The following is a 16674-nucleotide window of genomic DNA, read 5'->3' as shown; positions in this document are numbered from 1 at the left end:
TTCCCTTCCTCCAGAGGCTGTTCTTAGCTATGCGGGGAGATGAACTGGAGCTCAGCACTTCTTAGATACTCAGAGGTCATCATTTGGGAGAAAGGAGGAAAGGACTTGCAACTGGTAGAGGCTGATGTGAGTGAGGGCCAGAGGAGTCACATGGCCCCTAGGGAAAGTCACCCTGGGGTACAAAGGATATGAGTGGAGAGTTCTTCATGATTTCTACTTCCCAGAGCTTTCAATTTGTACTTTTAAAGTGAAAACTCTTGCTGGAGGTTCTGCAAGGCGTAACTTTAAAGCTAAGCTTGGACATCCCAAACCAGTCCATGAGTTAAGGGACAAAGTGGGCAAGGGAGGGGGACTTTGAGGACTTGTTGGGCCAGAGCTAAATTCAATGTACAGAATTTTGAGGGAGAAAAATGACAAAGATAAAAAGACAAGTTGAAGCCAAGGGCTCTTGATCAACTGAAAAGTAAAAGGGGAAACACAGGTATCATCTGGACAGATATTGGAGCTAGCAGATGCAAGTTGAATAGTAAATAAGAACTTTCACCTGGGAGCAGTCCACTGCTGGGGAGCCTACTTCTGACCTACTAGTTCCTCAATGCATTCCATATGGATTAAATCTTGTTGGCTTGACACTACCTTCTAGATAAAAGGACATTTCTAAAAATAGCCTTTCTTTAAAGAGCTGCTTGATGAATAAACAGAGCAGGCAAGAAGCCTACAGCCTGTTTGATAGCTCATTGTCTCAGCACAGAAACCCATTTCCTGCCCAGGCTGTCAAGGCTAAGAGGTGCAGACTGTCCTCTGTGAAGGTGAAGCTTGGAATCCCTGCCAGCTCTCCTCAGGGCTCAGATAAGCTCAGGCAGTGCGCGGTCTGGCCCTATTCCAGTGGCCAAGCAGATGTGTTGGCTCCAGCTGCCCAAGGAAATAGGAAGACAGCAGTCATGGAACAATGGTAGGGTCTGGCAGCTGAGAGGAAGGAACAGACTCGTTTGCTTACTCTTGGCATCTGTGCAAATAGTAACCAACCCTCCTCTCTCAAAATATTGCATCTTCATCACACTCACTTCTGAGATGTGAAACACAAGGACTATTTCTTTTCTAGATCAGTTGCTTAAGAAAGAATATACTGTAGATTTCTGGCAAAAACCCAAGTGCACACAGTTTAAAAGAAGGGACTAACACTTGAATGAATACCATCCTCAGGCCAGCCACTGAGCTCAGTGCTTTTACTATCACAATCTTTTTTTAGTCCAAATCATGACCTGGTGAGGCAGTTAGTATCACCCTTTTACCAGTGAAGCAACTCCAAGGGGGTGATAATGGTGTTAGGTCTTGGGTTAGTGGAGCCTGTGGGAATCAAAATGCCAGGTTCTTCTTATGTCTTGATGCCACACTGGAGCCAAGGGTAAGAACACATTGACTGACTAATAGGGAAGGCTGAGAAGCACAGCTGGTCTCTGAGTCTTCTTGGGGAGTTAATGCAGAGCAATGTGCTGGCCTGATAGGAAGCCAGACCCACAAGAATGCCACGTCTGTGCTACCAACCTGTTCCACCAGCCCAAGTATTGCCACCCACATGGGGCATGTTGTCTGGGTCCTCCTTCCCGTGTTTAGGGGAGCTCACGTCTTCTCCACTGTCTCTGTTGATTGTTATCTAAAAATGAAGAATTGAAATATTATCACTATCCTGGGACCAACACCAGAAATTGCATGACAGAAAGAATTCTTTTCCTGCAAGTCCTTAAGGTATCTCATAATCTTAGGCTATATACACAACAGATGCTGTTTGTGTCTGGCAAAAATTTCATTAGTTAGCCTCCATCTAATTGGAAAGGAGATGAAGTACATTTTTAACAAATTCTTTTTATAAAAGAAAAGGAAATGGGTGGGGTTTCAGCTTTAGAATTTCCCTGGTGCAGAACATGCTACATTTACAAAAAGAAGAGACCTCCGAGACACAGAGTAAATGGATCTCAACAGTTAGACACTTTCCCAGCCATTTAAAAAAATCACCACCTTGATGATCAATCTCAGTGAATAAACCTACATTTTAGTCATTTCATTTTTAAAGAAATTCCATTACTTTGAGAAATGCTATTTTATATAAAATATGTAGAAACAAAACCAGAAAGTGCATATATATGTGGCTCAGTGGTAGATTTATGTTCTATACACCTACATATATTAAAAGTTGCTTGTTTATTTTCTGGACCCACTCCAATGTTATGGTGTTTTATATTTTTCCTAATTTGTCTTTATTTTAACACTGAATTTATGATTCTTGCAATTCAAACAGAAAAACTGGCACTTTAGTTCCCCCTATTTCATTTATTTTAAAGCAACATATCAGAATATACACACCCCAAAATGAGGAATGGTGTTCAGAACAGTTCTTGCAATAATACTGTCAGTGCTCAGACCATTTTTGGAACTTCCTCTGGCACTCTACCTGGCACTGACCTCCTGTGGTTGATTCACTGGACCAAATCTGGTTAATAAGGTGATGAGGTGGGGTTTTGTGCAATTCAATAATGAGACTAGTTTGCTTACATGGGGTTTGACTCTTCAATAAGCCAATTATTAAAAAAGAAGTTCCAAAAATAGTCTCAGAAGTGATAGTTTTATTGAAAAAAATGTTCTTAAACCATTCCTCAGTGTGTGTGTGTGTGTGTGTGTGTGTGTGTAAAAATATATAAAAGAATTTGGAAGAGGTGAAATGAAAAGCAAATTTCACTGTGTCTTGTACTTTCATCAAACATTATTTACCTCCTTTAGACATTTCACACACTCCAGTCAGTCTCCTCTGAGAAAATAGATTTTAGGTACTGAAATTAATGGCCTAAGGCAAAAGAAAAAGCACCACTAATAGCTTCCATAGTTACCTCCAAAATCATGCTTTTGAAGTTGCAAAGACACCTGTAGAAGCCATCAGGGGGGCAGAAAACAATGTGTAAGTGCTGAGAGAAAGGAACTCTGTGCTCTTTGTCACCTGTGTGTCTTGCCATGTCATCCGCTGGTAAATGGTGCTGCTTGCACTGACCACAAGGCAACCCCAACCAACCTCAGGTGGGGGCCTAGACATGTTGGAAAACTGACTAATTCTTGACCAAACAATCATTTGCCAAACCCTGATTTATTTCAGAGAAATTATGCCATAAAATTCTAGAAATATTTAATTAAAAGTAAGTTGATTTAATTTTGGGTCATCTTATGAATGCTGTTATACTCAAGGAATATATTTCTCTAGGTGGATTACATATGTACATGTCAAGGTTTGGTCAAAGCCATTTTAAGGTCTCTCTGACATAAATAAAGTTTCATAAAAGGGGCAAGCAGAAAGGCTCAAAGAGTTCAACTCAGAACAGAAACTCAAACAGATACCAAGGAAGGACTGTCACTTGAGGAAGTTTATTTCCTGGAGACAGATGTGTGCTACAGAGCCACTGGTCATTCTGAAAGTTGTTAATTGCTGTCTGTTGTCATTCTTGTGTTGAGAAACATTTGTAATGCATTTCCCTTGAGAAGTGGTTTCATCCAGAAAAAGCTCAAGTAAGTCATTCTAAAGACAAACATAGACACTACTGAATTAACTTAAGGGAATCAAAATTTTCTTCAAATCAGAAAATACGGCCTTTTTATAACTTTTGATAGAACCTGATACACAAGCTAAAATCCTTGACGTGTTTCCTAAAGTGGACACCCTCTACTTCCTTTGAGGTATGTGCGCAGTGATCCTAAGAATCATTATCCTCTCACTTATGAATTTAAATGGAAAAAAAAACATGGATTTTGTAAACTACAAGTCGTAATGTTTCAGAGTAAAGCAATCCAAAGCCAGTACAGGGAAGAGACATGACTCACTGAAGCCCTATAATTCTGGGCAAGGCCCATATATTTTAAACTCTTTCTTGAGCACATCCTTTAAAAAAATCAATGAAATGATATAAATAACCAGGATATAATTTTAGAAGACAAGTTAGCTCTTGTCTACATAGTTGCTTACCATTTTCCATCTAGTTGTTACCAAGCAGGAATTTCTACTTGCCTACACAACATCTATTCTTTCTTTCTTTTGAACAGAATCAGATGAATCATGGAATTAAGCAGCAAAATCCAATTCCCCTGTGCAGGTTCTAGAGAATTGGTCTAGGGGAAGCCATGTGACCTGAGATGCCAGAGAAAGTCTGTCAAGAGGCTTCTAGGAAAGCTTTCCCTCTCAGGTAAGAAGAGAACATCCTGGGGAAAGCTTCTGACTATCCTGAATGCATTATTTTCTCCTACCTCCACTGCACATGTGTGCACACCGATACACACACATACACCCACTGCCTGCCTTGGGACACAGGTGAGTTAGGACATGACATACAGAGCTGTAGCCTCCACCTGGAGACCATGTAGTGACAAGAAGGTGGCAAAGAGTGTATTCTTCTTATGACACTTTTGAGCTAGGTATCCTGCCCTGGAGTCACTCAGCTTTTATCCTCGACATAAACAAACAATAAGTGTCCTTAGAGTTTAAGTCACTGTTAGTTGGGCTTTCTGCAAGTTGGACCCAAGGGCATGAGAACTAATTGATTCATCTATTAAGGGATGAATGAGAGGCAGCAGGGCAGAAGCTACTGTCTTGACTTTCTGAGAAGGTTCTACTTTTAAGAAGATATACCTTGAATTTTCTGACATTAAACACTTCCATAATTATATTAGATCAGTGATTGTACTTATTACAGCTGCCTACTATTTTCTTGATGGATTAGCAACCAACTGAATGTTATCTATCCATTTGTTTTATAAGCACAAACACTCCTGTGCCTATTTGGAGGTGTATTTACAACTCACTAGGATACAGAGATGCATGAAAAATGATCTTTGCTTCTATTAAGATATTGCATAAACGGAAGCAAAATCATAGCATGGGGTGATACAGGCCGTCATATGGTACTGACCACATCTGCCTGAATCATATTAGAGTCTGAGGTTATTCGTACCCACAGACCAGAAAGTTCTCTCACAGTTACAGAAAGGATGGAAGTTGCATTAACATGTACATAGGAATGATGATCTTTCATATGATGTCAGCTGGCTAAAAAAAATAAAAAGCTAATCACCAGTTTTTAAAAGACTCTGTGCATTTACAATGACAATGCATGACAAAAATACCTTTGTCTCATAGGTAACTTTTCCAATTTTCATCTCTGGCAAAGCCATCAAATAAGCAATTTATCTTCAGTTCTTGCCTGGCCTGTTGGTAACATTTGCTTTCAAATACTCAATGAACTTCTGCCCTCTTTAATCCCTCACTATCTCTACAAAGCAGAGAAGACTCTGACTTTTGATCACTAATACCCATTAATGACACTGTAGCTGACATTCACTAGCACTAAATAACTAACCCTAGAAGGCAGTCATATTCTAAGTGTCTTTATTACTAATTGAAATTTGAAATCTTTTTTCCTTTGTTAGAAAGTCTAGGAATCAGAAAGCAGGCAGAGATGTTAGGATGGGGCCTGGGGTTTATGAGGCCTTCCTTCTGGCCCTGAAAAACCAATGCTGGGTGACTTGTGACATTACAAGTGATCAACAGTGGCTGGTCCCTGGTGTGTCCTGTACAAGCCCTGTCTTCTGGTGTAGATAGCTTTCTGTCCTTTCTCATGGGCTTCTTCAAGTCAGCCAGCAACCTCCCCCTCTCTCTGGCCGGAGCCCTTTGCCCACAGTCCCTACCCAACCCCCTTATCTTTCCTTCCTACTTCTTTCTGCCTACAAACTTCCAAAGACTTATATATATGCTGATTTCTGGCACAAATGTGTTTGGTAAATCTTTTTAAAAATTTGAAACTATAACTCAAAACATCCACTGTCCTCTATCCCAGTGCTCTGGAATGTTCTATGTATCCTGATCTGAGTTTACAGAGTCTTAGAGTACCTTCTCACTGAGAAGATGTTCTTCACTAGGAGCCATTAATATGTAACAAAAACACCCAGTCCAAGTTAAAATGACAGGTTCCACAGGGTTGGCCTAAAAGAAGGGCAAAATACCAATTTACTAATATTTGACTATGTTTTTTATTCTCTGAGAAGTGTAGCTAGTACAGTGGCTTTTACTTGTAGCCTTGTATATAACTGGTTCTTAATAAGTATGTGCTAAATGCATCCATGGGAGGATATTTGGTGACAAAATATTAATAGTTTAATTTGAATATAACTTTCACCATAATAAGCTGTCACCTGGGTACCTGGTGAGACTCTTTCCTGTCTTGCCTGCCAGTCCATGATTGGTACCTGGCAGGCCACAGGTTAGCAGAGAGCCATCTTCTAATAAAATCAGAATACATCAGCTCTCAATTGTTCTTTAAATTCTTGACTTCCATTCTTTTTTAAAAATTAATTAATTTATTTATTTTTATTGATTTAAAAAAATAAATGACAGCGGGATGCATTACAATTCTTATTACACATATAACCACATGTTTTCATCTCTCTGGTTGTATATAAAGTATGTTAACACCAATTCGTGTCTTCATACATGTACTTTGGATGATGATGTTTATCACATTCTTACCACTGCCTCAACCCAGTTTCTGGCCAGAACCCTCACTAGTCCCTGGATGGGCTTTCTACCATGGCCTGTGAGTCTACAGAGATGGCCTCTTTACTTGCTCGCTCCCCCAAGCACAGCAGTTTGAATGGCTGTCCAAAATATTATAGGGTTGCAAAACTCATTCAAAACAACTTTTCACTTGACTAAGAGTATATACTTATTTCATTCAATAGGAAGAAAGATAAAGATTTTTTGGAAATCTGGGAATACAGAATGCAGAATGCTGAAAATAAGAGGCTATTTCATGGGTTAAGATGTTATAAGTACAAATTGTTATGGGAAATCAAGTGTTGTTATCCTCGTGTGTAGGTGAGTGTCAAAAACAAATGTTCACAACCCACAGATACCAGGGACACCAAGAGTTTACTGGCAAGAGATGTTCCCCTCCTGTCACCACCTCACAGGGGCACATTTAGTATTCCAAACATTCACAGGAAAACAACTGCTAATTAAATTCCAAGACAGCAGGGGTGGGGCAAACTGTCAGTTCTTCATATATTCTACTTTTTCTATTTTGGCCTCTTATTTTTAACCTTCAAAAGGTTAACATTCTAATGCATCATAAGAAAATATGGGTGGGGGGACTATATTTTAAAAAAGATTAATATTCAGTACTGGGATCAATCAATGACCAGCCTCAGACCTCCATAGCCAAGGGAAGGGTTAGACACAAGGCAACCTTGGGTACAATGTGTAACAGTGTACAAATACTTTGGTTTTGCAATGTTCAAGGTGGTCCCGGCAACTGACATTTCATACCATATACTTATATTATTATTGAACCTGAACTACCTCTCCTGGCATTTCCTGGCTGGGTGACTTTAATCTTATACTTAAGTTTTGTGCTTTCTCCAAAGAAGAAAGCTGATTTCTCAATTTTTGAAGCTTCTTTCTCCAAAGAAGAAAGCTGATTTCTCAATTTTTGACAGGTTATTGCAGCACAGTCCCTATGGAGGGGCATTTCTGGCTCAAAACTCAGCACCTGGTTTTCCATTTTCTTTGTTTCTACTGAAGTCACACTAGGCCCCTAGCTAACATTTCTACCAGCCATGCTTTACCACCTCAGGTAAGACAGATATTTATGAAGTTACTGCCTGCACTTCACAGGTCAACAGACTCCTCTGAGGTGTCAAGGAAAGCTAGGGAGAGAAGGGTGGATACAAAAGCCACTCCCATCATTGCCCTGGGGAGAAGCAATGGGGATTTTTAATATGACCCAGGTCCTGAAGGTTCTTGGAAGCGCCCATCATGACTATGTGCAACAGCATTTAGCTGGGTAATTATTGTCAGAAAAGACACTGACTGAGCATCTCTGGACAGGTTATTGCAGCACAGTCCCTATGGAGGGGCATTTCTGGCTCAAAACTCAGCACTTGTTTTCCATTTTCTTTGTTTCTACTGAAGTCACACCAGGCCCCTAGCTAACATTTCTAATAGCCATGCTTCACCACCTCAGGTAAGACAGATGTTTATGAAGTTACTGCCTATTGATGTTTACCCTGCATGTCCCTAGCCATTTCCTCAAGGTACTCAGAGTCCCTTTAAAACCTGTGTTGTAATGCCAGAGATAACAATCCCTTTTGCTTCCCACAAGCCCAGAATTGTCACTTACATACTTATTGGCAGTTGCTGTGCATTAAAACTATTAACCAGAATACCACACAGCAGCATAAGGCAAGGCAACAGAGAAATGAGCAATCTGCATTGCACACACACAACTTAGGAGGGGGTGGAATAGCACTCAGTGGCTGAGAACATTCACAGTTGTATTTTGATGCTCACTGTGGGAGGGAGCATTTCAGGTTGTTGCATTGACTTAAAAGGCTCAAATCAGCAAAAGGAGCATAAGCAGGAGTCATGTATTAAGTAATGGCAATGTACTTTTATTGTAGTGCAACTACGTATGCCTGTATGTGCATACTGCATACATTCACACACATAGTTTTGTTTTTTTTTTTCTGGGCTGCTAAGTCTCCTCTTTTTTAAATTTTTTTAAAGAATTATTTTAAAGAACATATTTCAGTGACAAAATCATACTGCAAACAGGGTGTGGCATGTAGGAAGAGGTGGCTAGGCATGTAAACTAGGATGAGCTCTAGATGCCAGTGTCAGACGGTAGGAACAGGTCTCATTCTCCTTGTCATATGCAGCCCTGCACAGACCTGGTGCAGCACAGAAGCTCAGAGACTCTGGTGAGTAAGTGAATGACAGTTACTGACATTGCCACTGTAGCCATGTCAAGGACACAGAATGGGCGCACTGGTACACAAGGCTCCAAGAATTTGTAAAAGCTTGATATTTGCTCTCCTGAGACTTAAGGAGGCAAGTTGCAAAGCAGGAATTTGGGGATAGGAGAAGAGTCTTATTAGATCTGGGGCTTGGTAAAACATTCTTCTAATTTTCAGTTGTGAAGGCTCTTGCTATCTGAGCAACAAATTTGGAACACTAAATACCATGTTACCCATTTCTAATTAAATTTAGCACACAGTTAATGACACAGATTTATATTATGGATCATTGGCATTGAGCTACACACTAATTATAAACAAACAAATGGCATAATGACTGTAATCAATTAAGGATTCATATAATCAAACATTGAAGAGTTGGTCATTTTATCCTTTGTTTCTTCACCAGTCTGAATCTATCAGGTTCCACTTATATCATGAAACTCTTACTCCTAAAATGTCTGAAGTTCTGGGTGTCCTTTCAATTTTCCATTTCTGCCCTCAGTGGTTCCTCTTCTCCTTGCAGCCCATTCCATTAGTTTCCCACTAGGCCCATCTCAGGATTCCTTCCAGAGAGCCACTGAGGCCTGGAAGGTTGAAAGCTTCAGACAGCACAGTGTTTGGTATCTGGATAAATTTGCCATGGACATCATGGAGAGGCGATTTACAATGAAAAGTGGATCATACAGAAGGGAGAGGAGAAAATACAATGTAGAGATTATAAATTAATCTAGGATCTCAGAAGGCTGAGCTGGGCAAACAGGGTAGCAGTCAGACTTCCTCTGTATCCTCCCATGGTCTGCATTGCTGTGCAATTTTTTTATGACACTTAGGAATTTTCCACTGGCATCACTGGACCCCATGACCTGACACTGTAATATTAGGGTTGCACAGCCATTTGAGGTAGCTTAAAAGAACCCTGGTTTTCAGAAACACACTTTGTCCCCCACTCCTGTCTTATTTTGATATGTCTTACTATCATTTTTCTGAGTCTGAAATAGAAAATGAGGTTAGGCCTCTGTAAGACACAGATGGTAAATGAAGGAAAGTGTCTGAGAAGTATAGGAAATGTTTGAGAGGAAGGGGTATATAGCAGAGACAACACAGTGATCCTGGTTTTGGAATTAATTGGTGAAGTGATTTGGGACAAAGTTACTTATCTGCACTTTACATTCTTCACTTAGAAAATGAGGAGGATGGCTGCAGAGATATAACTCAAGTGAGTTACAGGGTTCTCCTGACTCGTAACATTTTACATAGTTATTATAACATGAAACCTGAATACTAGTCTAAATCAAATTCTAGTGTACATTTACTGGGTGAGGAATGCATCACATAGTAGAATGGAGAAGTGGAAGCTAAATCCTGAACTCCGTGATTGTAGTCAAAAGACAATGACCTAATATGAGAAAAATCAAGAAGAAACATGAGTACACTGGTGGAAAATTCAAAGAGAGAGAGGGAGATGGTGGCAAAAATGATTGTTTCTGAGTTGTTTCACAATAAGTCTTAACACATTTAATTTTTAAACTATGTACATCTATATGTACAACTTGCCTGTCAACCTTCTACCTTCATGTGGTACAGTGGTTACCCCTTATTTGCAAGGACCTGTTTCTAGACCCCAGTGAATGTCTGATACCACAGATAGTACTGAACTCTATACATTTGGTGCATTTCCTATATACTCATAACTCTGCTACAGTTTAAATTTAAGCATGCTACAAGACTACTAATAAAGAATAAAATGGAATAATGATAACAATATATGCAACAATATTACTAGGATCACTACTCTTGCTCTTTGGGATCATTACTAAAATAAATTAAGGATCACTTGGACACAAGCACTATGACACCACAACAAGAACAGCTACTAAGTGACTAATGGGTAGGCAGCACCTACAGTGTGGATTCACAGATATACTGTAAAAGGGATGATATTTGAGTGGGACAGAGAAGAATGGTGTAAGATTCCAGCATACTACTCAGAACAGTGTAAAATTCATAACAAATGAAGTGTTTATTTCTAGAACTTTCTATTTATTTGAATCACTGAAACCTCAGAAAAATGAAACATAGACAAGGGGGAAGGTGACTATAGTTTATTTAATAAACAGTGCCGTGAGTCAGACACCCTGCTAAGGTGCTTGGATACAAAGTCAAATGAGACCTGGTTCTACACTTCATGGAGTTTTTAGCAGGGAGTGGGAGGGGATCTTTAGTCAATACCAGTGCAGAGAGTTGGTAGAGTACCAAGCCAGGGGTCAGCACAGTGTGTCAGCAGAGACAGCTGGAAGGGTCTCCAACCCAGGCTGGGGTCAGGACAAGCTTCCTAGAAGAGGTGATGACCAAGGGAAATCTTGAATGAAGAGTAAGAGTCAGACAGCACAGGAGTTTGGAGGACTCAGGCAGAAGGAGCATCAGTGAGTGGGGGCTGAGGTGAAAACAAGGGGTGAAGTGACAGTCTACACTGAGAGCACAGCTTCCCTGTAGCCCTCACCACAATCTGTGTACATGACACATATTCACAGAGGTTCGTGATTATGAGATGCCTCATTCTCAAACCCACTCATTCCACTGAGTCAAAGTGGAATAAACTGATCAGAGCACATAGAAAACCCCAATAACCAGAGAAGAACTTAGGGCTCTTTACTGCTAAATTCATTTTCCTTATTGAAGAACGTCAGGGAGAAATGTGTTCATCATTGTGGCACTGCTTCACAAGTAATCAGCATGTGCATTTATTAAAAAAACAAAAAACACCTAGCTCAGTCTTTACATCTGGATAAACACTTAAAATGTATATTACTTTGCAACTCCTCCTCTCTGCCCTCCTCCCCACAATCCTGCCAGGCTGTAAGAGTACTCACTGCATTTGTTGTGGGTTTGCCTTTTTTAAAAAGATATTTTCAGCTTTCAAATGTGATTTACTTGCAACATTTCTAAAGTTGCAGAGAAGCATATAAGGTCCATGCCAGCATCCTAGAAACCAGTGGCTGGTGTTTAGTTCTTGTTCGGCAACTTTGGAGCTTGGAAACCTTGTATAATACTCAAATTCCCAGAACCTCAGTTTTCTCATCTATTAAATAGTTATAAATCCATATACCACCATCCCCCATTTTAAAATTCCTGCCATGTCTATGACTATTTTTGTTTGTGTACTTGACAACCACCAACCACCTGAAATCAAGGCAGCAAATACGTGGTTTGGAAAGAGAATTTAGAATGAAAAGGACAGTGGCCCAGGAGGAAAATGAATCCGGAAAGGAGACTGAGGTGGAGCAGTCAGGAAAGGCAGGAGGGAAATTGGAATGAGATTACCATGGAAGCCAAGGAAAGAATGAGCTTCAAAGCAGTGTACTGAGTTCAATGCAGCTCAGGGACCAATAAGATGATGACCAAAAAGGGCACACTGAATTTAGCAACATGGAGGCTACTCATGACATGAGCAAGGACTACTCTGCAGAGAGGGAGGAGGGGTTGAAAGTCACAGATTGACAGGTGATGAATGGAGTCTGGCAGTAGCCACGTGCATGGGGACACTTGTGTGAAGAGGCTTTGCTGTGAACAGGGTTGGAATTACATAAGTTAGAGTGACAGTAACAGGAGATTTGATCTTTGGGAACCATGAGATTAATGTCTGAGAATTTGGGGGAGAGTGGTTTGAGGCTGAAGAATGTGAAGACCATGTGAGACTGTCAAGACTAGGCTTAAAAGACTCCTCCTTTTTATCTCAAGGAAATTTCCAAATATGCTCTTTGAAATGGAAGTTTTGGGGGTGAATAACCATCTCTTTGGAGATATTAAGTGCTAGATGGAGGGGCATGGTCTGAGAAAGAAGAACAGAGACTAAATCAGTGGAACCTAACACTACTTTCTGTACAAATTGCAGTGTACAGAAATGAGGGCAATTACCCTGCAACTGGTACCTCCCAGTAGACGAACCTGAATTTCCCAAACAAAAGATGCTTTCATTCCTCTGGGCTTTCACAGCACTCTGTAAATCTCCATGTTTTCCTCTGGGCTACAACAGTCTCATCAATCCATGTAAGCTAGATACACTGCTAACCCCTAGGTCCTCCAAGTCAAGAGTCCCTAGTTCACAGCTGAGTTGTACAGTGTGTCTTCCACTAAATGCAATCTATGAAATGGCTATTTAAGTCAAAGAGAAAGTGTCATCTGGTGTATACAGATTAACTTTACACATGGCACTGAGTGACATATCTTTGCAAGAACAAAGGTGTTCAGAAACAGCAACACAACGACATGTGGGTGAGTCATGCTTGGAAGCAACATGCTCTTTGTGAACTGCATGGCCACTCTGTTTTACAATTTCAAGAAGGCCCCCAGCCTAGCAAATAAAATTCAGGGAAATGAAGCAACCCCCTCCCATGTTCCTAAACTTTTTAGGTACAAAAGACAAATAATCACCTAAAAGCATTTCTCAAAATGAACAAAATGGAAATGTGACCTTTGAGTCTGTGACAGCCTATTCACAACAGTGTTTTTAGCATGTCCAGGCTTAGAAAGGCTCACAGGAGCCAACTTTTGCTCTCCCTTATGTACATACACCATAAATTAAAAGAACTAGTTTAACAAGAAGCCAGAGCCCAATGGCTCATAGTCACCCTGGAGTAGTAAAATTCTCCTGCTGGTAGACTTACATAAACCAAGATGGAAAGAAATGTTTTAAGAATATTCCATTTGCAGGAGGGGTCAAGATGGCACAGTAGAGAAGGTTATACTTTCCAAACTGCTCCATGGTTTAAGGTAATTAAAAAAAATCCTACTGGGATTTAATACTGGACTCTCAGAATGGCCTAGGGAGGAAGGAAGGAAGAAAGGAAGGAAGGGAGGGAGGAACCCATGACAGGCACTGGTGCCTACTGAGGTAGATCCACTGTGGGCAGGTCAGAGAGAAAAACTAAGAAAGTCCAAAGACACTGAGGTGTCTCTTGAAGGGAAGACAGCAATTGTGGACATTGTTGAGCTGATCCAGCATTTTAGCTGTACTTTATTTTCATAAGAGGGGACACTGTGTGTATCCCAGTGACCTCTGGTCAGCCAAGATCTTTTCCTTCTGTGCTACATAGTCGGCAGGTGTGGGTCCAAAACAAAGCCTCCAGACCTGGGTAATTCCAACTGGGTCCAAAAACATGACCTGGCACTGGCCCACCCCACAACCCAGAGTGTGACTAGAAAACCAGGTGAAAATCTGCCATGGACAGTGTCATACCTAGGGGAATTCGAGACACTCACACTGAATCTCTGGGTTCAAAGGACCAGCTGGGGACTATGCAGGACTTGGTTCCATTGGCAGTGGGCCAGGGAGCACTTTGGGACTGAGCCCAGGTAGAGGAGATACTGGTGCGGTGGAGGTGTCAATGTACTGGTTTCTCCACCTCTCAAGCAGAACCAAGGGAGATTTAAGCAGTACTGAAGACCTACTATGGAACAGAAGCAGTGGGCTCTGGAGGTGTGATGATTTAAAAGCTTCACAAAACATCATTCCACAAAGCACTGGGTTGGGCATCTGGCTAAACCCAAACCCCACCTCTAGGAGCTTCACCTCTAGGAACCCCTTTCACAGAACTCTACAGCAACCCCTTGCTGTAAGTGAAGTGAACAACACCCTCCAACCTGTCCTACCTCATACCTCTAAGAAGGGAAGCTGAGAATGGGCAACAATGAGAAGAAGCTCCACAAAAAGGAGGAACTGACAGCAACTGATAACTACTCTTGTGCACAATACATATCTCAAGATAAACCATAAATAAAAACAATTGGGAACTGACAACCAACATATAATATTATAGACAATTTTTGACCATCACAAGGAAACAATTTTTTAAAACTTTTGTGTGCTGAATGGACTATGGATATTTAAACATATACATATATTTTCACTCTTCTTATTTCAAGCATTTCTGTCTTTTGCCCCCCCCCCAAACATTTCTTGAAGGTAGTTGACTAATATACCTTGGTTTTGTCTTACATTATTTATTTATTTATTTATTGCGGGGGAATCAAGGATTGAACTCAGGGGCACTCGACCACTGAGCCACATCCCCAGCCCTATTTTGTGTTTTATTTAGAGATAGGGTCTCACTTTTGCTGAGGCTAGATTTGAACTCTCAATCCTCCTGCCTCAGCCTCCCAAGCTGCTGAGATTATAGGCATGTACCACCATGCCTGGCTTTTTTTTTTATTGTTTAACATTTTTTAATGTTAGTTAAGAAAAAGGTTAAAACAATCTCTTGCTGTTTGAAGATAGCTTTTATTATGACGTCTCACAAAATGTCCAAGAAATTTTAATCAAAACACATAAATATCAAACACAAATACATAGCTGACTTAATATACTCCAGAGAAAATAATTTTAGCCAACTTGCTTGTTTTTCTTTGGTTTCCCTTGATTCTATTCCTCTTTGTTCTTTCATTAACAGCCAAATTTCACTGTTCTCTCTTTCACTCTTGATTTAACTCATTATTAATACTCTCTCATCCTCCCTGCCAATTTTTACATCCTACATCTCTGCATTCTCCCTCTTCACCTTTTGAAATAGCAAATCCTTTTATAAGCATAATATGTCTACTGTTGGCAATTGCTTACCATACCATTTCTGCTTATAGTGCCAATTAACATTGTAGATGCCCAAATTAGAACAAAGTATTTAGTTTATTGCTGAGTATTGGTTGTATTGGTTGTTAATATTTCTCTCCCCTTAAAACATGAGGTAATAGAAATCTTCATAAGGTAAAGTCGTTGTCACCTCAGATTCTTAGTGATGAATGGGTAGTCATAGAAACAACATGAAAAAGCAAGGGAACAAACCATCCCAAACAAATCAAAGTAGCTCATTAAAAGAATCCAATGATATCACAATGAAGGAAAGGTAAGAGAAAGGGTGTAGAAAATTCTTAGTTAAACTGATCTTTGAGGTAAAAGATGATCTAATGAGTGAAATCAGAGAGAAAATCCAAAAAGTGAAAGATCACTTCAGTAAGGAAATAGAAATCCCGAAGAAGGATCAATCAGAAAGTCTCAAAATGAAGGGGTCAATAAACCAAATTAAAAACTCAATGGAAAGCCTCACCAGCAGGCTAAAAAACTTGGAAAGAGCGTTTCAGGCAACAAAACTAAAATGTATAATTGGAAAATAGAGAAATACAGGATAAACATGAAAACACCACATTTAAGACTTACCAAGATAGAACAAGGCTTGGTGATATAAATGAAAAAATGCACAGTCTTTTCAATGAAATTATGTCAGAAAACTTCCCAAACCTTAAGAATAAAATGGATAATTAAACACAGGAAGTATACAGGACCCCAAACATACAAAATTTCAATAGATCCACATCAAGTCACATTATTATGAAAATGCCTAACATACAGAATAAGGATGGAATCTGAAAGGCTGCCAGAGACAGGTCACATTTAGAGGGAAACCAATCAGGATCTCAGCTGATTTCTCAACCCAGAACCTAAAACCTAGGAGATCTTGGATATTATATACCAAGCTAGGAAAGAAAATGGATGCCAACAAAGAATAATATAGCCATCAAAATTAAGCTTGAAAATTGACAATAAAATAAAAACCTTTTATGATACAAAAGTTAGAAAAAAACTACAAAGCCTGCACTATAAAACATACTCAATAAAATATTTCATGAAGAAATGAAAAATAAAAGTGAAAACCAGTAAAGGGAGCAACTACACTAGAATACTCTTTTGAAGGAAAAACTAAATCAAATTAAAAACCAGAATTAAACCAAAATGACAAGGAATAAAAATCATTACTCAATAATAACATTGAATGTAAATGGTCCGAACTCATCAATCAA

General features: G+C 39.9%; 1 protein-coding gene across 1 annotated transcript in view; it reads right to left on the bottom strand.

The window, feature by feature from the left end:
* The window catches only part of Vwa8 (von Willebrand factor A domain containing 8), a gene marked incomplete at its 5' end in the record, with an annotated part of 351798 nt that overhangs the window by 33484 nt on the left and 301640 nt on the right, over positions 1–16674 (bottom strand). The window contains one exon of the mRNA XM_048800562.1: positions 1546–1654. Within this exon, the coding sequence (XP_048656519.1) occupies positions 1546–1654 (109 nt within the window). The remainder of the gene's footprint in view (positions 1–1545; positions 1655–16674) is intronic.

This window comes from Marmota marmota, unplaced genomic scaffold (assembly GCF_001458135.2).
Source record: "Marmota marmota marmota unplaced genomic scaffold, marMar, whole genome shotgun sequence".
Classification (NCBI taxonomy): Eukaryota; Metazoa; Chordata; class Mammalia; order Rodentia; family Sciuridae; genus Marmota; species Marmota marmota.
The sequence above is the reverse complement of the archived record's forward strand: the minus strand, read 5'-3'. Positions and strand labels throughout refer to the sequence as shown.